General features: G+C 43.2%; 1 protein-coding gene across 3 annotated transcripts in view; it reads right to left on the bottom strand.

Annotated features, from left to right (window-relative positions):
- The window catches only part of TGFBR2 (transforming growth factor beta receptor 2), a 91,519-nt gene extending 70,393 nt beyond the window's left edge, over nucleotides 1–21,126 (bottom strand). For 2 of the 3 annotated variants that reach the window (XR_014822194.1, XR_014822193.1), the window contains exon 1: nucleotides 20,761–21,126. Coding sequence is in view for 1 of the 3 variants with exons in the window: in NM_001444827.1 (NP_001431756.1) it covers nucleotides 20,761–20,854 (94 nt within the window). In the remaining 2 variants the exon portion in view is untranslated. 3 annotated transcript variants of the gene reach the window in all.
- Nucleotides 21,127–25,518: the final 4,392 nt, after the last annotated feature.

The raw sequence follows: 25,518 nt of genomic DNA, 5'->3' as shown, positions 1-25,518 counted from the left end.
TATGTATAACTGAGTCACCTTGCTGTACAGCAGAAACTAATACAACATTGTAAATCAACTATACTTAAAATTTTTTAAATATATTTAAGAAAAAAATCAAAAAGTGCTGATGGTAGAACCTTAGCCCCACTGAGATCAGAAGTAAGGGTCCAGGAGCCAGCTAGATGCACATTTTGACGGGCTCCCCTGGCTTCTACTAACTGCAGAAATATGATGGGAAAAGAAGAAAGGGATTCACTGCCTGAAGAGCACACACCCCTGGCCTCGCAAAGGTTTTAGGATGTCAAGCCCCTACCTAGGATTTGCCAGTAACTTGAGAATCAAGCCTAAACCACACAGCCAGGCACAGCAAGGAAGGCCCTCAGAATCTGTTTACCTTTCTTCCACCTAACAACCCCTTATCAGAAACCCTTTGACATGTTAATTACTTCTGCCTTCCTGGTCCCCAGTGTTCCTACCTTCCCCCAGGACTTCCCAGTGCAAGGTCAAGGGATCACCACCAGGCTGGCCTCTCCAGGCCCCAGACAGAGTTCGGTGCCTCCCAGCAGCTGTGAAGGGGACTGTGACCCGGAGAAGGACTCAAGAATAGCTTCTGCAAGGATGCCTGGTGTTCTTGCCATGAGTAGAGACCCAATGCAGCCAGCAGGCTGATGTGCATTTTAGCTGTGGTCAGGGGGCTAGAGAATGGCCTCTGTGTGGTCAGTGAGCATACCTGGAAGGCAGGCATCCTCCCAGCTCCCCCAAACGCCTTGAAACAAGTGCAGAAGCCTGACCCTGGTTAATGAGTGGACAGCAGTGCCATGAGGTAGTAGCCATACTTTCAGACTCAGGTCAACTGTTGCCTCCATTGGAAAGTTACCAACGTCCAATCTGACCCACAGCACTCTGCCTTCTTTGGCCTTGACTTTTAACCATGTTTATCACGAGGAAGCTTTTTAGATTGGCCTGTATTGACCCCAATTTGCAGGTGAGTTTCCAGAGGCAAAGAGATTTTGATTCCCCTACAGTTCTGTAACTAAACCTCACTCTTATCTGTTATATCGATTTATAGTCAGAAGATGTGAGGTTCTGAACCTGAAAACTGGCACTTCTTTGCTGGGGGCATCCAGTCTGTCCCTCAGTCAAATTCTCCATTTGTAACCTATCGGGATTAGGCTATGTGTTTCTCCTCCTGGGTCCCGCATGAGAATCATCTGGGGATCTTCTCAAACAGCATCGATGTCAGGGCCCTACCCCAGGGCAAAGGAATCAGGACTTTTAGGGGTTTGGCTCAGGCACTGGGATTGTTTTAACAGCTCTCCAGGAGTTCCCTGGAGGCTCAGTGGGTTAAGTATCTACCACTGTCATTTAGGTGGCTTGGGTTGCTGCTGTGGCATGGGTTTGATTCCTGGTGCAGGGACTTCTGCATGCCAAGGATGCAGCAAGGAAGGAAGGAAGAAAGACAGACAGACAGACTCTCTAGATGATTCTAACTGGTAGCCAGAATTAAAAAAAAAAAAAAAACATTCAGGAAAGATTTATTCTATATGGAGGGGCAAACTTAGGGGTTAGAGACTGAGGCATGGTGGTACCAGACAGCAGTGGACAGGCCTACTAACCTATTGGCCTGCTCTTGGGAAAATCACAGGCTGAGTTATAACTGAACCTTATTATAAACATACACAGGTAGGGTCAAGTCCAACCCAGGTAATCTTCTTATGTGACTCATAAGAAATTGTTTTGGGATGAGGCAAGGATCATAAACACAATGACCCCAAGGCATTTACTTGCTATTGTACAAATTCTTCCTGGAAGATCATTTTTAGATTAATTTTTAAGTACAGATTTTACAAGTTCCTATCATTTAAAGGGTGGAAATCCTCTGCCAATCACCACGGGGACAATAAGTTTAGAGGAAGTTCTGTTTGAAAGATCTGAGGAGCAGGCTTCCTGAGAAAGCTGAATTTCTCAAGGGTTTTGACCCTAGGAGGCAAAATGAATAGTGAGTTCAAGGAGACGAACGTGAGAAAGTGTATCTCCCTTCAGATAAACCAGCAAAGAAGTTAATAAGATACACAATCCCTTAGATCAGAGTTAACAGTGATAGATAAGCTTTTCCTTTAGCTAAGTAGATAAAACATGCAAAAAAAAGTTAAGTCTGAAGTCAATATGTTCCTGCAGTGTCATTTCTCTTTCTAGTCTCTGTGATATATTTTTTTTCTTTTTTACTTCATTAAACAAACATACACTGAGCACCATCTATATGCCACATCTGAAATGTTCAAAATGTGAGTATTTTCCTTAGTAAAATTACATGTGCCTTACCAGGAATCAGTATGTAAAAATGACATTTTTTTAAAGGATTACATACAAGGTATTATTCCAGAGGATTTAGTATAAAATCCCTTTGAAAAAAGAAAATGCATTAAAAGGTAATGCTGAAATTTATCACAGGATAAATGTATTACAGTTTGAAGATAATCTCTCCAATTATAATAGACACTCACGAATGCAGTCATTACTTAAAGAACAGTTGTTCTAGGAAAGGTTCATTAAGGAGGAAGGATCAGAATGATCCACGGTCTTGATGCAAGAAAAGTCATCCTGATGGATCTGGTGGCAGAGAGAAAGTGGTCCATGTGACAGATGGGAGGCTGCCTTAATACACTTCCTTAACCAAATTAAACAAAACCAAAGCGCAACTCAACTTCTCTTTTCATGTTGTGTAAAGCAATGTTTATATAGACCAAGCTGCAGGAAGCAGGAACAGAGACTCACTTTGTGTGCTGGTGGCCAGAGTGCAGTTTCTGCTCTTTGGGGTCATTCTTTACCAAATCTTTGAAAACGTCACACTCACATGCTTGGTCTTGGCTACTGCTCAACGTGTAACTGCTTTAATAGCAAAGCAACTTGACTAAATATTCGATGTCTATGTCTATGTCTATGTCTATGTCGTGTTCTGCCAGCCCAAAGAGTTCTGTTCTTCCCTTGCTCTTTCTTTGGACATCCATCTTTAAGGAGGTCTGCAGAAGGAAATCCCAGACGGCCCTTGACCTGTGGACCTGTCTGGTGAAGCAGTGGCCTTGCTACACAGAGATGCCCTTATCTTTGACCCTGTCAGGCACCTTGAAGCTCTGGGAAAGAGCAATCTGACAGGACTGGGGTGATGGCCACAGGCTTTTATAAATGGCAACATCTGTCTACTGACAATGGTGACACAACCCTCAGAAAGGCAGACCGCAGGGTGTTAAAAAGAGAAACGGTCCCCACAAGAGATGCAGAAAAAGAAAAATGACTCACGACATAGTCTGAACTCCAGTTAGACTGGTGGACAAAACCCGCAAAGAAATGTCTGGCAGAAGGGAATTCTCCATCCTAAGTGTGGCTTCTTGGGTTCGAGGCAAAGAACGAGGCTGGAGATGCCACCCCTCCATCCTCTCCTCTACAGTTCAGTTACAAAAATATAAAAACATGATGGGACTGGAGTTCTGATCTTATATTTACTTAGAAATTAAGCAGTGAGGGGATACAATGACTTAAAATGGTAAAATGGTGAAAAGACAAATGCGTGACACTTTATGATGCCCCCAGGTGGTTTCATCCTTCTGAGCCTCTGTTTCTACATCCGTCAAATGGGATAACTAGATCCCATTTATCTGACATGTATCCCTGTTGCCAAGGTTACATGTGACGAGCAAGTGAAAGTGTTTTACAGATAACAAAGCACTCTGTGAATATAAGGGATTCTTAAAAGTCTATTGTAACCAGACATGGTCAATATGGTTCCTTCAAAGTTATCAGACTAGATTTTTTTTCCACTGGTGCTCTTTCCCCATCAGTCTCAATGACAGTAAAGCTATTCAAATCACTTCTCTTTTCTGTTTCCTTGGCTCTAGCCTTTTATCTGCAGGTAAGCAAATGACTATTTTTACAATGACTGCTATGCTTTTATTTTTCATTTAACAGCTAGTTTAACAATGAAAGATGTTATAACCTAGATGGGGAAAGAATCTGAAAAAGAATGGATATATGCAGCTGTACAACTGAATCACTCTACTGTGCACCTGAAACTAATACAACATTGTAACGCAACTATACTCCAATAGAAATTAAAAAAATAGTATTATCTTGAAGATTGAAAACAAAAATAAATAGAAATAATTGCTTAGAGAAAAAAAATAAACAAAAGGCAATGAAAGATACTGTATATATTCCCAAAAGATATGCACCAATAAAGGGGTTTGTGGTCAGAAATGGTGAGTGAAATTGGGACTTTCCACTGCAGCTGTGATCTCTCTCTGCTGATAAAAGGTACACAGGCCCACAGTGACCTGACATTGCTTTCAACCAACGCAATCCTCAACTACCCACCATCATCCCTCGGTTCTCTTATACCTTCACTACACTTCAGCTAAGGGAGCAATGAGGGCCATGGGTATTAACTGGGAAAGATGATTTAAGTAACTCAGCATCAATCAGAATTTGCCAACATTTTTCAGGAGCTTCCTCCCCAAACTCTCCTGAACACAAATGATTTTAGCATATAGGTCATCCACAAAACAGTACATTGGATCAGAGGTCAGGCGTTGTTTGAGGCTTCTTTTCCCATAACTTAAAAGATAAACATATAAATAAAGACATACAGAGAAGAATAAAACTGCTTTGATGAAAAGAACATGGGGCACACAGATGCCTATCACCCAGTCCATTGCTTTTATATAAAAGTACCTTGAGAAGCAAAGCCAGTAGGCTTAGAATAGAGAGAGTTCAAGTTCACTGGAGCGCCAACAGTTACTCAAGACATAAACACTGAACTGTTAAGAAACTAGATTCCCTCCTGGGCCCTGAAGACATGATAAGCATCTTATTAATAAACTGGTAACAGGAAACACTCTGAGTTTGACAAACTGCTTTGCAAAGCACTGAACAAATGTAAGTGATGCTGTAATTGCCACAAACATCCTCACCCACAACATCATCAAAATCTTGGAAGATTCATGTTTTCAGCAGTTTCGAGAGCTCAACAGTGCCTCAAATTAAAAGTGTTCTAACACCATAAATCTCCTAGAAGAGAACATAGGCAAAACATTCTCTGACATAAATCACACAAATGTTTCTTAGGTCAGTTTCCCAAGGCAACAGAAATAAAAACAAAAATAAACAAATGAGACCTAATCAAACTTACAAGCTTTTGCAGAGCAAAGGAAATCATAAAAAAAAAGAAAAGACAAGGAATGGGAGAAAACAGTTGCAAGCGATGCAACCAATAAGGGATTAATCTTCAGAATACACAAACAACTCATATAACTCAACAACCAAAAAAACAAACCACCCAGTTGAAAAATAGGCAGCAGATCTAAACATGCATTTCTCCAAAGAAGACATACAGATGACCAATAGGCACATGAAAAGATGCTCAACATCACTAATTATTAGAGGAATGCAAATCAAACTACAATGAGGTACCACCTCATACCAGTCAGAATGGCCATCATTAATAAGTCTACAAATAACAAATGCTGGAGAGGGTGTGGAGAAAAGGGAACCTTCCTACACTGTTCGTGGGAATGTAAATTGGTACAACCACTATAGAAAACAGTATGGAGATGACTCAGAAAACTAATATAGAATTACCGTATGATACAATAATCCTACTCCAGGACAAAAAATATAATTCAAAAAGATACACGCACCCGTATGCTCATAGCAGCACTTTTCACAAGAGCCAAGACTTGGAAACAACCTAAATGTCCATCAACGGATGAACGGATTAAGAAGATATGGTAAGTATATACAATGGAACACTACTCAGCCACAAAAAGAACAAAATAATGCCATTCATAGCAACATGTATGCAACTAGACTTTACCATACTAAGTGAAGTAAGTCAGAAAGATAAGGGCAAATACCATATGATGTCACTTACATGTGGAATCTAAAATATGTCACAAATGAAACTATCTACAAAACAGAAACAGAACCACAGACATAGAAAATAAACTTATGATTGTCAAGTGGGAGGAGGAGGGAATGGGATGGACTGGTAGTTTGGGGTTAGTAGATGTAAACTATCACATTTCAAATGGATAAAAAATAAGGTCCTACTGCAGAGCACAGGGAACTATATCCAATCTCCTGGGATAGACCATGATGGAAAAGAATTTTAAAAAAAGAAAAGAATGTACTTATATGATTGAGTCACTTTGCTGTACAGCAGAAATAGGCACATGTAAATCAACTATAATTTTTTAAAAAGTACTCTATTTCAACCATTTCTAGTAAGTAACACAGAATAGTAAGAAATTTATTTGTTCACCTCCTTTCTCCTCATTGATAGAGCAGGGAGACCATTGCTAGTCCATGTCTAAGTCACTTTATGAAGTCTGAGGCCACTCCAGAATTTCCATAGAGGAGGGTTCCTGGGTGGTGACTTAGTTGAAAAAGAGGCAGGAGTTGTGTTTGGAAGCTGGGCTGGCCCGAGAAGTACATCAGTGCTGCTGCCTGGATGGTACACTGATGCTGGCTGAGGGGACCATGGTGATGGAGGGGGCTGAAGACCTTCCAGGCCTTCCTTGGAGACCCATCCCTGCTAAGCCCCCATCTAAGAAAGCCCTCATACTGAGTCTCCTGAGCATGTGCCATTTTAACTGGGCTTTCTAAAAAAGTGCAACCAAGAGTTCCCTTTGCACATGGGATGTTTTCCACAGGCAGGTAAAAGCATGTCTTCTGGTGCTGTCCATTACACCAATACCCCTCCATTTAATTGCGGCCCCCTCTCCAACCATCCCAACACAGGAAACAACCTGAGTTATTAAAATCATCAGTCTTGGAAGTTCCCGTCGTGGCTCAGTGGTAATGAACCCAACTAGTAACCATGAGGTTGTGGGTTCAATCCCTGGCCTCACTCACTGGGTTAAGGATCCAGCACTGCTGTGAGCTGTAGTGTAGGTCACAGACGCGGCTCATATCCCATGTTGCTGTGGCTGTGGTGTAGGCTGGCAGCTTCGACCCCTAGCCTGGAAATCTCCATGTGCCATGGGTGCGGCCCTCAAAGGACAAGATTAAAAAAAAAAAAAAAAAAAAATTAGTCTTTGTGCAGAACTGGCAAAAGAGCTGTCCTAAGTCAGGTGGTATGATTTACTTTAGGACTTTTCTGGCCTCTACAGTCATAACACACTGGGCTCTCTAGAAAAGATTCAGGCAAGAAGATAAATGAATCAAAGGCAGCCTGTGATGGGTGGAAAAACAAGAGCCCTTCACACCCACACACTGCATCTCCCCCAAATTCACAGAAACTAAAGGCTGAACTCAGAGGAAACCTCTACTGTAAAGAGCAACTTACATAAATCAGATGGTTCAAGATTTCCCACAGGCCCATGGTTCTCTCTCAAACAAGACTACAGTTGCTATAAATAACAAAGCTGTTGATGACACACTTGGGGGAAAGGTAGGCAGTCTAGCCAAAAAAAAAAAAAAAAAAAATCTTGTCACCCCACACTGGATTTCTAAGCAGTGTCCCCAGACTTTAGAAGTAATAAATTCCAAACAGTGACAATCTTTTAGTGAAAATGCATGATGATACCAGGTAGGAAGCAGACAGCCAGTTCTCTCTCAAAGAGTTTTCCTTCCCATAAGGGAATTAAGACATACACACATCCAGCCACAAAGAGCTTCCTGCCATGCCTCCAGAATGGGGCTGGAGGAGGGGCTGGCACCACCCAGACTTGTCGTCATCAAGTTGGTGTGTCCTAGGAGCCAGGGAAGCAGCCCTGATCTCAAAGAGGAAGCCACAGCTATGCAATCATTCCCATGGAAGGCTTTCCAAGCAGGAGCCACCTGTGCAACCTAACATCTGAGGGGGAGAGTCAGCTGACAGTGATACATTATGTATTGAAGAGACAGGAATAAGGGATATCCATGGGCAGAAACCAACAAGGAGGTCCTTACAGATGACTGAAAAGAAGAGTTCAGACTTGAATTGTGGTAGCATAATATAAGAGCAAAAATGAAACCAAATGGTCATGTACTTCCTGTAACCAGGTTCCTGCTGTAAATAGTCTGATCAAGAGACTCTAGGAGTTGCCACTGTAGTGCAGTGGGTTAAGGACCCGTCTGCAGAAGCTTGGGTCACTGCAGAGACATGGGTTTGATCCACGGCCTGGTGCAGTAGGTTAAAGGATCCAGTGTTGTCACAGCTGTGGTGTAGGTTGTAGCTGCAGCTCAGATTCAATCCCTGACCACATGTGCAGCCATTAAAAAAAGAGAGACAGAGAGAGAGCAGACAGAGGCTCTAGATATTAAGATATTTATGTTATTCCAATAAAAAAGTTGAAATCTGATGGATGGAACAGGAAGCAACGTTGAGACACAGGTTGTAATGGAAAGCTTTTTCTGTTTTCTTCTTGGCTTCTTTGTTTTTGCCAAGTAAGATATCAAAAGAAAAAAAGTCAGATAATAAAATTATGTGGAAAAATCAGAAAGTAGTCGTGAGAACTGTCTGTGGTAACTGACAGGGACCCATAATTCTTGAAGACAAAAGTAAGTGAGGTGCAAAAATTGCCTTTTGTTGAGTAAAAGACAGAAGCTCATCAATGAGAAAGCCAGCAGTGGTGCTGTTGGAGCAGTCATAAGAAAATGTTGAGAAATGCAAGAAACATTGAGTGAGTCCCAACTGAGCATGGGCCAAATAAATTTCTTAAGACAGAAGAAGAAACACTTTTTTTGTTTTGTTTTGTTCTGTTTTAATGTTGAAAAGTAGAAAAGTAGAACCAATTCCTGAAACACCTGATATTAATTCATGAATTGATTGGGGACAGACTTTGTACACAAGAGGCTGCCACATATTTTAAGAAATGCCAAAGTATAATAGCTCCAGACTTAATTAAGGCCTCCAGATGTCAAGGTGGCCTGTGATTAAATGCCTCAGGAGTAAACATGATGAATGCTATGAGTTCAGCAGAAAAATGCATCCCTGGGATCTATGCATGGTACAAACAGTGGAGGAAGCAGTTATGAAGGATACTTTGGGGAAACAGATGGGTTAAAACCCACTTATTAATTGACTCATCCTCAGCAATTTTCTCTCCTGCTCACCTTAGAGTAGTACTTACACCCAGTTCAAACAGGCCCTGTACAAGGAGTCAAAACACCCCCATAAAATGGGCAGCTACATGCTTGAATCCTTCTCTTCCTTGGTGACAAAAACAAATCTGATCTGATGCACTGAAATCTCTGTACATCACTTGGCTCCTCCGTGGAGATGTTTCCATGCTATTACAACAGACCTTCTCCAACCTCAGGGTGTATAAGAATCTCTAGGAGATCTTTTTAAAATGCAGATTTGATGCAGCAGATCTGGGGAGAGGCTGACCTTCTACATTTCCAGTAAATCCTCAGAGATGCTGAGGTCACTGGACCACCCCTTGAGAAGCAAATTATTGGAGCATCTTTAGTTACTGTTACCAGGGGATGGTTTAAAGGCATCATTTTTGAGCTCAGGATTTGGGCCTTTTGGCACATTCTAAGTCATGAAAGGTAGATGTGAAAAGAGGAATGAGGCTCCTGGAGAGGGAGAAAGTAGAACAAGCAGGACTGCAGTGGGAAGGAAGGGAAAACAGAAAACAACAGAGGAAAAGGCAGGCTGGCCTGCCACTCAGTAGAGTAAATAAGAGGTGAGAAGAGAGGCAAAATATTACACAGTTAATTATAAGACAAATTATAAGAATAAAAGTACAAGTGCCCAATGTGGGTTGAGATTGCTAGAAATGATTTTATAACCATGAACTTCAAGGGATTCCAGAATAGTGAATACAAAACGTTCCTATGGGGTGGTTGGGGATTTTTTTTTTTTCTTTTTACATATTTTCCAGTAACCCCACTCTTGGGCATATATCCAGACAAAACCTTCCTTAAAAAAGACACATGCACTCGTGTGTTCATTGCAGCACTATTCACAATAGCCAAGACATGGAAACAACCCAAATGTCCATTGACAGATGATTGGATTAGGAAGATGTGGTATATATACATGACGGAATACTACTCAGCGATAAAAAAGAACGAAATAATGCCATCTGCAGCAACATGCATGGAACTAGAGACTCTCATACTGAGTGAAGTAAGTCTGAAGGCAAATTTTGTCATATGATCTTTGGTTTTTTTTCCTCAATACTATGAGTTTTAGAAATAAAACATATATGTGAGCTATAGTAACAAGACAGTCATTCAAAGAAATATTTAGAAGAGTCCTCCACTGTTGACTACACAGAAATGCAATTATGGGACTCAGAGTTACTCCCCTGCTTGGAAGAGCAGTCTGGAAACTGCCAATCTGGAGTGAATTCTGTCTTTTCTGAGAATATTTTAAGAAAAGTGGTGGAGAAATTTTTGAAAGGCAAAGCTATACTAATTACATTCAGACAAGTTTCCTTTTTCTTCCTCCACAGAACACAGAAGTGGCTGTAGGGCTTTCTTTTCCCAGCCATAGCAAGCATCTAGTAATTCCCTACCTTAGGAAAACCCTTCATAGACATTCTCACCAACTCAGAGGAAGGGGAGGGCACAAACACCGTAATTAACCAGAGAGAAATGGTATTCCCACCAAAACCACGGAAACCTTTCTTCAGCAAGAAGTAGAAAGCGGGAGCTACAGTAAACAGGCTCTCTACTGAGAGTGTCTGCTCCCTGCCTGCACTGGGAACTTTGCAAAATAACTAGGGCTTCTGCTTCTTTTTTAAATAGTAGCTATTTCCAACACATTTCAACTGGATGTTTGTGGTAGTGGTTGGTTCTGACCTGTTATGATTTTCGATAGTTTTCTATTTGGATTAGTTAAGAATTATGTTTTCTAAGTCAACTCCAATGACGTCCTTTACTAACATCCAGAATGAAACTTTTCCAAACAGAAAAAGCTGAAAATCTCACCTAGTGCAATTTTTGTCATTAAACATAGAAGAAAAACCAGACAAGACCCAGGAAGACCAAAGGGGGAAACCAGGTCCCCCAGACACCATGACTGCCAGGGTGACAGAGTCTTATAGTTGCCATCTGTCTCTAAAGCAGTCTTAATCTCAAACTGAGAGTCAGAGCTGGGGTAGATCATTCAAGATCAAGGTTTGGTGATAATTACATATTTGCAACTTCTTTTCTACTTGGCATGAGGCTACTAAACTCAGAAAATGATGAAGAGGTTAGAAAAAGTTTTGGTTTGGTGATGTAACAATGCAGACTTCAGTGTCTCTATTTATGTGGGGTTGGGGGGGGGTGTAAAATTTATTTTCTAAGCCAACAAGAAAATCCTACCATTAGACCTGGGGTCAGATCTTATGAAAAGTGAAACATAAATTTCAGAGTCACTCTTTAAGAAAAAGAATATAAAAAATTTAAGAATAGAAATTTGGGTATGAAAGCAAATATTTAGAAGTTAGAATGGCATCTTACAAATCGCAAAGTTTAAGATGCTGCAAATACTACAAATACAAAAGTTAAAAGAAAACTTATTAGTTAACTGCCTAATATACCTCTGAAATATCGTTGCCACATGTTTGGGCTGCATTCTTTTTGATGATCTCTCCCAGTGATATTTTACAATATTCTCTACAGAGAAAAATTTCACCTAATTCAATCTTCTTTCCAGAACTGCTGATCAGGACATGTCATTTATTCTTGAAAAACCTATAAATTTTTTTTTGTCCCACTTCATAACCCATTATAAGTAAAGTCATATAGATGTTTTGGGTTGCCTTTACATTTGGGAAAACTTCTATCAAGTTTCTTTTTTTAGGAGTTCCCGTCGTGGCACAATGGTTAGTGAATCTGACTAGGAACCATGAGGTTGCAGGTTCGATCCCTGGCCTTGCTCAGTGGGTTAAGGATCCGGCGTTGCCCTGAGCTGTGGTATGCCCTAGCTTGGATCCCACGTTGCTGTGACTGTGGCTTAGACTGGTGGCTACAGCTCCAATTAGACCCCTAGCCTGGGAACCTCCATATGCTGCAGAAGCAGCCCTAGAAAAGGCAAAAAGACCAAAAAGATAAAATAAAGTTTCTTTTTTTAGGTGAGCTGTAATATTCAGGGTGCTAGAGGACATCTTAAATATTCTTTACCTTGATGACATTGTTGACCACATTGCCAGGGCCTCCCAGAGCCAGGAGACAGGTCTACATCAGGGAGAAGGCTTGAGGGTTAAATTCCATCCACTGAATGGTAAATCCACCTTGGCACACCATGTATAATCCCTACCTATATATGCATCTTTTCTTTTTTTTTTTTCCTGATTTTTAGGGGAACATCCTCGGCATATGGAGGTTCCCAGGCTAGGGGTTAAATTAGAGTTGTAGCCACTGGCCTACACCACAGCCACAGCAATGCCAGATCCGAGTCTCATCTGCGACCTACACCACAGCTCATGGCAATGCCAGATCCTTAACCCACTGATCGAGGCCAGGGATGGAACCTTTATCCTCATGGATGCTAGTCAGATTCATTTCTGCTGAGCCATGACCGGAACTCCCCTGTATGCACCTTTGAATTCCCCCAATCCTTCCAAATGAAGTGTCTGTTTTGTCAGAAAACCTAAACTCCTTGATGTCATAACTACGCCATGATTCAGCCACGACTCTACTACCTGATGTACATGTTTCATTTCCCATATTATTTCTCTTATTCTCTAGAGTTGTCTAACACCCATGCTATAGTGGAGAAGGGGTTTGTATCAACTGAGGTGGCCTATTCCAGGACAGAATAGCAATTAGGGTCTAGGTCCCCAAACCAGACTATCTGGGTTCCAACCCCAACATAAACATTTGCTAAGTGGGTGGCCTTAGTTAATTTCTCTGGTCTTCAGAGAACCTACAATGACCATTTTAAAGTCTACCTCATCGAGTTTGGGGAGGTAAAATAATACCTGTGAAGTGCTCAGTGTGGTCCATGCAGCGGCAATAAGTAGCTACATGCATTATTATACATCCCCTGGAATCTCTGGAGTGAAGCTTTCTCAAGGTAGGAAAGCCATCCACAGGGGCAGGAGCCAATGGCATTTCCTTCTGCAGGGAAGTTCTGCAGGTTTAGGACAACCCACAGTCACCCACAAGGCAGCAGAGTGAGTTTCCTGCTACGGCCAATGGATCCTCCATTAACAACTTAGGCAGATAAGTTTACAGCTTTAGCAGATTAAGTTCCATCGTGGCAAATGTTGAAAACGTGCCCCGATTCCATATTTCCCTTCAAAGGCATTTATTTGTGTTTGTTCTGTCAAACCCCAGCCTCCTAAAATGCAGTTTTTACAATCCTATACCTTGTAGAGTATCATAAGGGCTTTTTCACTTCTTTACACTGTTCTGACTTTCCTGTTTCTTTAAAAAGGCTTGAGAAGGTTATGGATCAACTCAAATAAAATATTTACAATGGGAGAAGAAAACATCCAGATAAGCTGCACTTTGCCTCGTGTTCCCAATACACAGAGGAAATGCAGCTAAGGCCCTGGGAAATCTTGACGAAACTGGAGAAGTGAAACACTGGAGAGAACACGTCAAATGAATGGAGCTAAAGTTTCGTGCAGGAAAAGACAAGCCACGAAAAACTGAATTTCCCCAAAGAAAAACAACTCTGTGATTACAGCCGAACACTTAGCTTTTTCATTAATGAGCAATCTCTCCACGCCAGGGAAAATATGATACAATCGACAAAAATGAATTTTATACCCCAACACCAAAGGTGTGTTGTTGGTACAGATTCACCCCTGGCACTGAAGCCTGAGGTGGGAGGATAAACAGGGGCCCATATGCCACAGATCAGAATATTGAAAGTTATAAATCATGACAACAAGTTGTTCTATGAGATAAGTTTTATGCTTCTACCTTGATTGACAAATATACCTTCATAACATCTTGGAAGACCAAGTTCAACTTTCGAACTATATAGAGTCCAGAATTCGAACTGGAGGACCATCATCCCAGGCCTAGCTGATCACCTACCTTCCTCTTTCCAATACCTGCTCCATCCGGTATCAAGCGGAGCCTTGTGACATGTGTAAAACACCCAAATCTTTTTTTTTTTTTTTCTTTTGGTTTTTAGAGCTGCACCTGGAGCATATGGAAGTTCCCAGGCTAGGGGTCGAATCGGAGGCATAGCCGCTGACCTACACCACAGCCGCGACATCACTGGACCCTTATCCCACTGAGTGAGGCCAGGGATCGAACCCACATCCTCAAGGGTTCAATAACCTGCTGAGCCACAATGTGAACGCCCCAAGTCTTAGCACTCACACGGCCATACACCCCACACATACACAGCTGCCCCTTCCCCACGCCTCAGGCCCATAGACCAGTGGTTGTGAAGGCCCCAAGAAAATGGGTGCAATGGTCAATGGAGGCTGAAAAAGATTTTCCCCAGTGATCTGAACAGTGAATTTGGGGCCCCCAGACACCTGAAGCATGACCTAAAAGAGGGGAAACTTTGGATTCAGAGGCCCAGAGTTACCTCACCCCAAAGACAGGGGCTTGACCAGAGAAGAATAAAATCAGTGCCCCCCAAACCCAGGGCAGGGGTTCCTTTAGCCCATATACTAAGCCTATATTTTAATGGAGCTAAAAAACTGAGGACAGGGAGAATATCTCATCAACCCAAAAGGAAAAAAATAAATACAATAAAGAGCTCCAGGTCTTGAGAGTGGGCAGCCTTTCCCAGATATAATCTCATCCATCACAGGGACTTGCCCTCCTCTAAATCCATTCTAATGATCTAGAGCTTCAGCCCCGTGAACAAAATACAGTCACCAGTGAACTCTTAAGAGGCTACGCAGGAGATCCTAAGCTGACCACAGGCGAGGAGGCAGTGGCTCCATGGTGAGCACCAAGACCTCAAACGCTGACTGTGGCAGGTAAAAGGCAGAAGAGTGTTAACCACCTCCAGGTTTTCCAGTGAGTTGGACCTCAAAAGTCAAATCATGCCCCTTTGTGACAGTGGGTCAACTCTACTCTCTCTCCAGCAGCCGTGTGAGGTCTATACACAGATGCTGGTCCTATATGCCTGGAAGCTAGGGGTTGACGGTACACATCTTTGACAATGGTGTATGTCCAAAAGCCATAAATGGTCAAAGGCAGGGGTCACCAGCAACGATTCCCACCACCAAAATGCAACAATCAGGCGAGGAATAGCAGAGTTAACTTGAGGAAGAAAAAAAATCTTTATCTTCTCTTGATTTTCCTGTAGTACCACAACAATCAGGTGACAATCAGGAAAGAGGCAGATCATGCGAGCAAAACAAATCATGATCTAAGGAGCATTGAGTGGCTATCAGATGGTAAGTTTCCCCTTTCTTTTTTTGCTTTTTAGCATATGGAGTTTCCCAGGTTAGGGGTCTAATCGGAGCTACAACTGCCAGCCCGTGCCACAGCCACAGCAACGCAGGATCTGAGCTGCGTCTGTGACCTACACCACTGGTCATGGCAATGCTGGATCCTCAACCCACTGAGCAAAGCCAGGGATCAGACCCGCAACCCCATGGCTCTGAGTTGGATTTGTTCTGCTGCGCCACAATGGAAACTCCAAGTTTCTCCTTTCTTGACTATGACATCCCTTGACCTACGAGCTAACTTCTGTCCCAATACACATACACCAGGGAAAAGGGCCAAGCAAAATGCAAGCAGGGCCAGGTTAGAAAACACACATACCCCTGAATTGACCTTGCGCAGCCTCTGTCTTCCTCATTTATAAAACAAAGATAATGAAACTTATCCTGTAGGTTTCTTCCACAGATTAAATTAGATAATGTCAGGTGGCCAGCTCAGAGTGGACTCTCAAAGGTTAGTCCTCCCTGCTTCTGATCTGTCCCTGAGATGAGCCAATTTCCAAACCCCCTGGCACATCCAGCAAAAAAAGGAGAATTACTGTTATCCAGCCTTAGTTAGAAGCAACAAGTTCACAGGGAGCAAAATATGACAGGGAAAAGAAGTGTGAAATAAATGGTTAGCATTTTTGCTGCTAAGGCCTTTTGGCCAAGTCATTTCCACTGAAAATCATGACTTTATCTGCTGCAATTGTACATAACAGACCTGGAAGGCAGAAGCCAACGAGGTGACAGAGTTATGCTTTTCTGTGGAAATTGGCTAAATCATGCCATGCTGTAGCCAGGAAGTACATTTCCTCCACACCCTATTTTCACCTGTTTTGGTGGTTTGCATCAGGCCTAAATAATATCCACACTGCTCTTCCGCAGACAGCCGCTGCCCCAGGGCTGCACTTCCCTTAGACCGACTCTGCTTCACTGCTTATAAACCAAAACAGAAGACCCTGATGAAAAAAGAAACTTCAAAGCTAAACTTAGATTTCTGCATTTCATTTTTAATAAAGTCTCTTCTCCATAACCTTCTAGAAAAAAAAAAAAATGAGAGGATTCAGTACATACTAAAATGGCTTTGGTGAAACTTTTAAAAAGTTTTGCAATGGCTTCAAATGCCCTATACAAATTCAAAACGTATAGCTAAAAGGGTTGGTTGCAAACTTCTAGTAGCTTTCCATCAGGTGTGTCAGAAGCTGAAGCATCTTTTTCCATAGCTCATCCGAATAAACAAACCAATGACACAGTCTAAAACAGCCAACCTGCCTATTGAGATCAGAGTCAAAACTCTTCTCACTAAAAGCAAAGATTTTACGGTTCAGACCCAACACCCAATAAACAGTGTCTGCCTGGTTGTTAAAATGTTCCACGGGGTTGCACGACCTCCAAGAGGATGAAGTGGGGGCTCAGCCCAGTATCTCCTGGACCCTAAGTGATGTGCCAGGCGCTACAAGAGACCCTAGAGACTGAGAAATGAGTAAGACAAACCCACTGCCTTTGAGAGAATTAAAAGCCTAGTGGGCAAAAGAGTCACATAAAAATATAATTCTGCCTCATTACCAGTGAAAAGAGAGCCCTATCCCAGAGTTCTCTGGCAGCTAGCAGGTTAAGGATCCAGCATTGTCACTGCTGTGGCTTGGGTTGCTGCTGTGGTGCAGGTTCAGTCCCTGGCCTGGGATCTTCCACATGCTGTGGGCATGGCCAAAAAGAGAGAGAGAGAGAAAGAGAAAGAGAGAGGCCTGTCTCTTGAAGAGAAACTTTTGGTACACCGGGGACATAGAAAGCAGGTTTCCTTAAGATGACACTTGAGGCAAATCTAATAAGATGAGTGCAAATTATCCAGGAGGCAGGTGTTCCAGAAGGACAGCAGCTTGAACAAAGGCACAGCTGCCTACCCTGCTCCCAGCCAATGCACGCAGGATGTAGGATGCTGAGTTTGGAATGGAAAGGAGGCACCTTCCTCCTGGTGGGATGTGAAGCTGCAAGTAGCAGATAGGAACAGGTCACTGAAGGCTTTGGTAGGCCTGCTGAAGGACTTAATAATAATATGAAAATTAGTATTTGTTGAGCAATTACCACATTGCAGGCACTATGTTATGCACTTTAAAGCATTTTTTGATTTAATCCTCCCCATAACTCTACCATCCTCTTTTTACAATGAGGGCATTGAGGGTTAAAAAAGTAACAGACTACACAGCCAGTAAGTGGGAGATGGGTCTGGACCCAGGATGGCCTGACTGCAAAGAGGGTATCCTATAGTCTTCTACCTCCAGCCTCCCTTAAAGGAAAGACTGGATGTACATTTTGGGTCCATCATGCTGGCTGCAGAGAACTGAGGTGGCCCAACTTGGGGCATGAAACAAGGCAAGTACAGAAAGGAAGAGATCAATGAAAACACATTCAGAGAGACTATGGAGGGACTGGAAGGAAACATTCAACACCCAGCAGAGAGGTTTTGACAAAAGGGTCTAATATTCAATAATGCTCCTAAGTACCCAGGGTTAAAATAAGCATCCTTTTCTGGCCCTCAACATGTCCATATGTTAGACTCACCAGGGGCAAGGACTGGGTCTGTCATTCATTCAAGATAATGTTTCTGGGTCTGAGTCTCCTGCCTGGCACAAAGTGATGCACTACAAATACTATTGAGAGGGAAGAATGAAGAATAGCCTCTTTCTGCAATGGCACCACTGAAGGGTCATTCTGGTTTCTTTTCTTATTTTTAGTCTTACCTGAAGTATGAGGAAGTTCCTAGGTCAGAGATCGAACCCATGCCACAGCAGTGACCTGAGCCACAGCAGTGACAATGCCTGATCCTTAACCAATAGGCCACCAGGGAACTCCCCAAGGTGTCATTCTGAATTGGAAAATGGGATTAAAATTTAAAAAAGAAAAATTTTAAAGTTGTGTTAATAACTGAAATGGAGACCAAGTAGCATGCATGCTGGCTCCATAGACAGCAATGAGGATGCATCACTTTAAGGCAGGGTTCCACCTTGAAAAAAAGGCAAGGAATCCAAAATGTGATGAGTATCTTATATACACCAAAACTGCTTAAAAATAAGATGTTAGCAATGGAAGTGGCCTAGAGGTGAAAATGCGCTTTCTGGGAATAAAAACAAATAGACCATAGACCAAAGATCAAATTCTGGACCTAGTGGTTTCCTGTCTGTGACTCTAACAAAATCAGCAGTGATTTGGAGAAAGAATTTTATCCATATGACACTTTTACCAACACTGAGTTCTCAACAAGAATCTCTTGTTAGGTGTTTGAAAAGTAAAAGTCATATTTTCATATATGAAGTGTTTTCAAACATTTAAAGTTTTCCCTCCAAGAATAATTATTAAATTTGGAGCATATAGGAAGAGTGAATCTACTAAGTCAAAAATAAAAACTAAAAAACATTTAAGTATATATCTTAGTGAAGTTTGCTCTTATGCTGAAATCTTCTGCTCACTTGTCAATATACTGAACATAAGATGGATTTTTTTTTTAAGTAACTTGAGATGAGGCTGTAAACATTTTCATTTCCTTTTATCTTATCATGCATTAACATATTTTGAAAAAAATGTCTTTACAGTTTACTGATTATGTTAGGAAAATCTGAAACTATTTACTTCCCTGGAAAATGCAATGCAAGTGGAATTACGTTTCTTGTCTTCATTAGAGCTACCTTTGACCTTCAATTATCTTCAAAAATATAATTTCAAATGAATACTAATTCAAAACGATTCCTTAGCTCAACCATTTTGAGGCTTTAATTCCACAGAAATATGACGTCTGCAGGGTTTGTAACACTGTTGAAAAGCCCAAATAAAGCACCAGTAGACTTTTAAGCTAATTATTTAAAAGTGTGTATAGAGATGAACTAAAACTGACTCATGAACTACTGAGCCTGGAATCTGCAAATCATAAATCTTATCCTTGTAAACAAAACCTAACAAAATCAGGGCCTGCTAATTTCCTTCTTTCGTAATCTGAAACAAAAGTTTTAATGACTTTCAATGTACATAGAAAATTAAGGGTGCCCATTAAAATATTTATTGGCAAACTATAACTCAGTTTTTAAGAGTCTCATGTACAATCAGAGAGAACTGAACACTCTGGTACTGCAATGTAAGAAAACATCCAAGAATAAAGCAGCGGGATTTTATTAAACTGTAGAACACAAATTTGCATTAGGATTTTTTGTTTACAATAGTGCTTCTTCCTCATTCCATCAGAAACTCCCATCCTCACGCCACCCTCGATATAAGACAATTTTTAAAAGTTCTCAATCCACTTTAAGTACTCTGAACTGTCCCATGGAGAACATGGTGCAAATTTCTTCTAAACAAAACTAAAGGGAAGTCTGCCTCTGGTCCTTGGTAAACAAAGTGTGTGCCTTAGAGCCACAGGGGCTGTCAGATCTTCTACAAGTTATTCCAAATCTATACAGTGCATCTCCAGGTCACCAAAGGGCAAAAGAGAGACATTAGGTATTAAAGATGAAAGGAACGGAAAATGATCCAAGTCTAACCACATCATTTCACAGATGCAGAGACTGAGGCCCAGAAAGGTCCAAAGACTCAGTTACCAGACCCTAGATGCAGCTCCTCAGTTCTGTAGATCAGAGGTACAAAATTTCTAACGTTTAAGGTCTCAGAGGTTTGGTACTTTCCATAATAAATCAGTAAGAACGCAATTCTTGCATTTTTTCTCTCCTCAAAACTCTCTAGAGATCAAGATCAGGTGGGTAGGGGATTTAGGATTTTAACCCTTCCTTTCCACCAAACGTAATGAACCTCCAAGCCTGGAAGGCGGGGTTGTTCGGTCCAGGCAACATCTCCAGCACCTAGCACGCAGCACCAAGCACCAGTACCTAGCAGGCACTCGGTAAATACTCTGCCTTCCACCTGACAACCCCCACTCCCTGCCCCATCCACTCCAAGCCAGCAGTGGAGCCAGAAAACTTTCTTTTGCCAACGCTCCTTTTCTTGAAACTTTTTTTCAGTAACTCCAGGCCAAGAAGCCAGCCGACGTAGGGGCATGTGGCCTTTGCCAGGAGCTGAGGATGGGGTGTCCTGCCCTTTAGGGGCTGCTAAGCGATCCTGGGCCGGGAACCAGGTGTGCCCGCTGCTCAGAGGCCGCCCGGGCCGCGTCCTGACTCTGCCGATCACCAACTTCTCAAACTTCCCTTTCCGGGGGTGGGGGCGGCCAGGACTGCCGGCACGGCGCCCTTCCTTCCCGCACAAAGGGGGCCGGGTGCGCCCCGCGCCCCCCGCCACGGCCACTCTCCGGGTTTTTGGAAAAGAAAAACGCACACGTCCCCGCGCGGGGCGCCGGGCCGCGGGGATCGGGGACACGTCCCGGCTTCCGCCCGCGCTCGCAGCCCGGGCCACTGTCAAGCGCAACCCGGTGGGGACCCGGGGACCCCAGCGCCGAGACCGGGTAGGGGCCACTCACCCGACTTGGGAACGTGCGGCGGGATCGTGCTGGCGATGCGCGTCCACAGGACGACGTGCAGCGGCCACAGGCCCCCGAGCAGCCCCCGGCCCATGGCAGCCCCCGCCGCTCGGCATAGACCGGCCCGAGCGCGCCCGCTGCGCCTCCACCCGCGCCCTCCGGACCCGCGCCGGGCGCCGGCAGCGGTGCGGCCAGATGTGGCGCCGCCCGGCGCGCGCAGGGGTAGCAGCGGGCGAGGCGCAGGGGCCCGGGCGGCCGAGGGGGTGCGCGGGAGGCCGGCCCGGCCGGCGGGTGCGCGCGCGGGGTGTCGTCGGGCCGGGCGCGCGAGTGACTCACGACTTCTCCCTGGCGCTGCGGGGGAAACAGGAAACTCCTCGCCAACAGCTGGGCAGGACCTCTCGCCGCCCCGGAGCCTGCTCCCCCGGCCCGGCTCCCGGCCCTCGCCCTCCCTCGCAGCTGCCAATCACGTCCCCGGGACTGCCCCTCCGGGGCTCTGGCAGACTTTGAGCTACCCCTCGCTGCTGTTGCCGGTTCCTCGCTCGAGGACCTACTGTGGAGCGACCTAGTGCAAGGGTTACAGAAAGTCACTGAACGCAGAAAGCATGAACCCTTTCCAAAGCACCCCTGCGAAGCATTCTCCCCTCCCCACTACCCTTTTTGAGTTTGTTCTTCAGTGCTTTAGAACGGAGTTTTCAAACTCCCAGGGGCAACCCAGCAGTGGGTGCTGAAACCTGAGTTGTGAGCACGTTTTTGGTTTTCAAATAGAAGAGTATTGTCTCCTTAAACTTTTGTTTCAATTATGTATGCCTACACTGTCACATTGTGATACATGTTTGTTACTGAAGGAGAAAGTCCAAAACTTTGTCTCCAAGTTTAATGTACTTATGGACTCCCTGAAAGTCTCGTTAAAATGCGGATTCTGCCTCAGTTCCTCTAAGAGACAGCATTTTGATAAGTTCTTGGATGATATCTCCCATTTTGAACCGCCTTTTTTTCCTGGGGGTGACTCAGTGTGTAATTGTACATGGTAAGACATCACAGAGTGGTAACAGTGGAAAATGTTACCTTCATTGTGTGTCAGGTATGGCAGAAAGTGTGAAAATAGTGGCCTGGGACTCAGCTAAGTGCCAGGTCTTGCCTTCTAATGCTCTGTGACAGGAGAGAACCCTGAGTCTGTCCCCTGAAAAGGGGGACATTGGTGGTAGCAGAACAGGACCAACTTTAAACTTTCCCTACTTGCTAGGTTGACCAGGTTTGCCCCAAACCATTCTGATGTACATCTGTTCCAAAACTAAATTATTAATAGAACCCTTTTCTTGTTCCCATGTGTCTCAGTTGGATAATGACTTATATGCTCACCCTACTTTCAGCCTTCCAAGTACAGCGTTCCCATCAGGAGACCTTTCACAATAAACTCCTTTATCTGAGAGAAAACTTGTTTGCAGAGGCAGGTGGCCAGGCTTACGTAGAATAAAGGCAACTAACTCTCCCTGGAAACCCAACCCCTGAAATCTTCCCTATCAATCTACGTTCTTCTGCTTGATCCTGGAGCCTTAAGTCTTGTCACCATTGTTCCACCCAGCCCTGCAGCTGCCTCTGAATGTGTCTTTTAGGAAAAGACTACTTCCTAGCTCTTGAATTTAGGAGCAGGAAGTGTGGTGAAATCACCAGGGCTGGACATCTTCCTTCCCACCAGCAGCCTCGCCAAAGCCACTCAAACCATGGAGGAAAGTTGAGTTCAAAATCAGCTTCTCCCTGTTTCCTCCACAGCTACCACCCCTGCCACCCACCATCATCCCTTGAGCAGGGGTCTCCCAAGCACTTGTCCCCAGTTAGGGCCATTCTCGGGCCTTTTCACTCAATTTCTCAAATCAGAGTAAAAAGTTGGATTTTCAAAAAGCAAATCTGATTATACCAACCCTTCTATTAAAATCACTCAATGGTTTCCTGCTGCTCTAGAGACAGGGAGAAACCAGATCCTTTAAGGTGATTTTGAGTCCCCTCCTGTCTTCCCTTGGGCTTCTCCTCTCCTGCTGAGAGCACCTCCAGGCTCCTAGAACGAGCCTCTGTTCCTCAGGCCCCAGCTTCACCCCTTCCCCCAGGCACATTTCCCCTCCTCTGTCTTTCCTTGCCTCTCCACCCAGCCAACTCCTGGTCTTACTGGGGTGAATTGTGACTTCCTTGATGGGTGAGCTCTCCCTGACCCCCCCCCCCCAGCAGACATTTTATTATAGATTCCCTTGGCACCATCGGCCTGCCCACTACAGCTGTAGTTTTGTAATAATCTGTGCCATTCTTTCCTCTCCCTTCTCTTTGGACTCAAGTCCAGATTTCTTGAGGACAGGAGTGATATCTTAGCTTCCACTCACTACTGTATCCCCAGGACCTAGATATTTAATAGGTATTTGTTGGATAAATGAACAAAGGAGGCCCTCAAGATTCATAAAAAAAATGGAATTAATTTCCTCAATAACTCAATAAATTAATCATTCTAATGATTTTATAACTCAGGGAAAGGCATTCTAATACCTAACAAATTGAGATATAAACTGACTAGAGTTTTAGGGGAGGATGATGTCATACTACTTCCTTTTCTTAAAAATGGAGAAGTAGGTGGTTTTGTTTTTTGGGTTTTTTTTTTTTTCTTTTCTTCTAAATTCACCCCAAGTTCCTCTGGAGAGTATACATACACTTCCTTATTCCCCAAAATACATGGAGGCAAATAAATGCTCAATTGACTCCAAAGGCCTTCTTTTTAATATTTGTTGCAAAGAACAAATGTTTTACATTGTTATCAGCCAGATTTGAGGTATCTGATTCTGTGGTGGAATATTTAACTGGTGGTCTCTGTCTTCATATATGACTAAAGTTGGGTTTAATTTTGTTTGCCTTTAACATTTCCGATTTAATCCTCATCTCCTGTGAAGTTAAGTCTGAATTCATTGCCAAGTGCAAACTTGTCTCTCAGAAACTATCACAGTGAAATCAGAGCCATGTAAACACTTGTATATTGCAATTGGACAATCTTAAAAATGTGTCAGTATGACCTTCCTTTTGGGAGCCTCACTGAAAGAGCACTCTGATACTCTCAATCAAGATGTGATCTTCACACAAAGTTGTGTATTTAACTTAATACAAATTTCTGTGTATTCACATAGGTGGTTAAGATACAGATGGAAAATGCAGGCCATTTGCTGATGGAAATAAAAAAAATAAAAGCATGACTCAGGGCTCGAAAAACAAAGAGAGTACTTTTTAAGTCCTGACCAAGTTGAAAAAACAATAAAAACCAACTTGAACGAAAGTTAAACTGCTTGAATATCTTCGCTTGTCCAGCTTTACAAACTCTGACACACACGCAGAAAAACAACTGGACTGGATCAAAATGTGGTTAATGTCAGCCCTGCATTTCCCAGTTGTGATGAGGCAAGAACTTGTGTCTCCCCTGAACTTTTGGACACGCAGCTGTTGAGGTTACTGGCAATTAAATCTGTGAACAGGGAGATTCCTCTTCATGTAAATCACCGTTCTGCATTCTCAGTTCTTATCTCTGGACCAATTTTCCTTCCATCGTGAGGCAGACCAATAGCACTGAGACAATAGTGAACTTGTGAGAGACCCCCCAGCCTCTCAGGTCATCCTGGATGCTAGCTCCTCCAGGAAACACTTTGTGATGCCTCCAGTTATTTGAGCTCTCCTCCCCCTGGGAGAACCCCCAGGAGCATTTAGTTTATTTAATCTATTTTTTAATGTTTGTCCTATGTGGTATCATTATTCATTTATTTGGAGAAGTTCTATCCCCTAATTGTTAAGTCCTCAAAAGCACAGATTATCTTTTCAACTTGGAATCCTATTCTGTGCCCTGCTCTACCCAATGTCTGTTTCTTGTCTTCACCAGAGGGAAAGATGAAAAGGACACTTTCTCTAATCCATTTCCTTGTTTGCAGTTCTTCACAGATGTTAAGACACACTGTGACTCTAACAGACATTTACAGAAAGCATGAACAGCTTCTTTTGGGTACCTTTTTTAAATTACAAAAGTGATATATGTTCATTTTAGGTAGAAAAACCCTGAAATATAGATAAGCCAAGGGCAGAAAATAAAAAGAATCCTTCATCCTACCTACCACCCAGTGAGAAGTCCTGAAGTTTTTGGAGAACATTCTCACAATGTTACTTCACGCTCCACCTCGTGGGTGAAGAAACTGAGGTTTAAAGAGATTCACTATCTGGCAAAAGTCACAGAGCTAGTAAGGACCAGAGCCTGGGTGTGAATGAGGCCTGACTAGCTCCAGAGTCTATACTCTAGGATAAGCTGATCAGCCTGGTCACCCTTGTATTTTAGGATGTCTCTGGAATGATGAGAGCCACCCTTTGCTTCCTTCTCTCTTATTCATTAATCAGCCACTGCTGTTCTTTGTCCATAGGGAAGTCCTTTTGCTTGGCTCACATCTTGTATACACCTGGCACAATTCATGGGCACTGCCACTGAATAACTACTTTGTCTAGTGCCTTGGAGACTAGCCTGTCACCTCCTTCCTGTGGCTTCCATCTTGCTGTTGTATCGCCATGGTATTCACTGAATTGTACCCCCCCAAAATTCATGGGTTAAAGCCCTACCCTACCTTAAGACTATATTTGAAGATAGGAGCTTTAAAGAGGTAATTAAGGTTAAATGAGGCCCGAGGTGGGGCCCTGGCCCAATGTGATGGATGACTTTATAAGAAGAGGAAGGTACTCCAGAGATGCTGATGTGAA

This window comes from Sus scrofa, chromosome 13 (genome assembly GCF_054392235.1).
Source record: "Sus scrofa isolate SSC_HxYL_T2T_F1_AM1 chromosome 13, Sscrofa_HxYL_maternal_Yorkshire_Landrace_v2.0, whole genome shotgun sequence".
Taxonomy (NCBI): Eukaryota; Metazoa; Chordata; class Mammalia; order Artiodactyla; family Suidae; genus Sus; species Sus scrofa.
The sequence above is the reverse complement of the archived record's forward strand: the minus strand, read 5'-3'. Positions and strand labels throughout refer to the sequence as shown.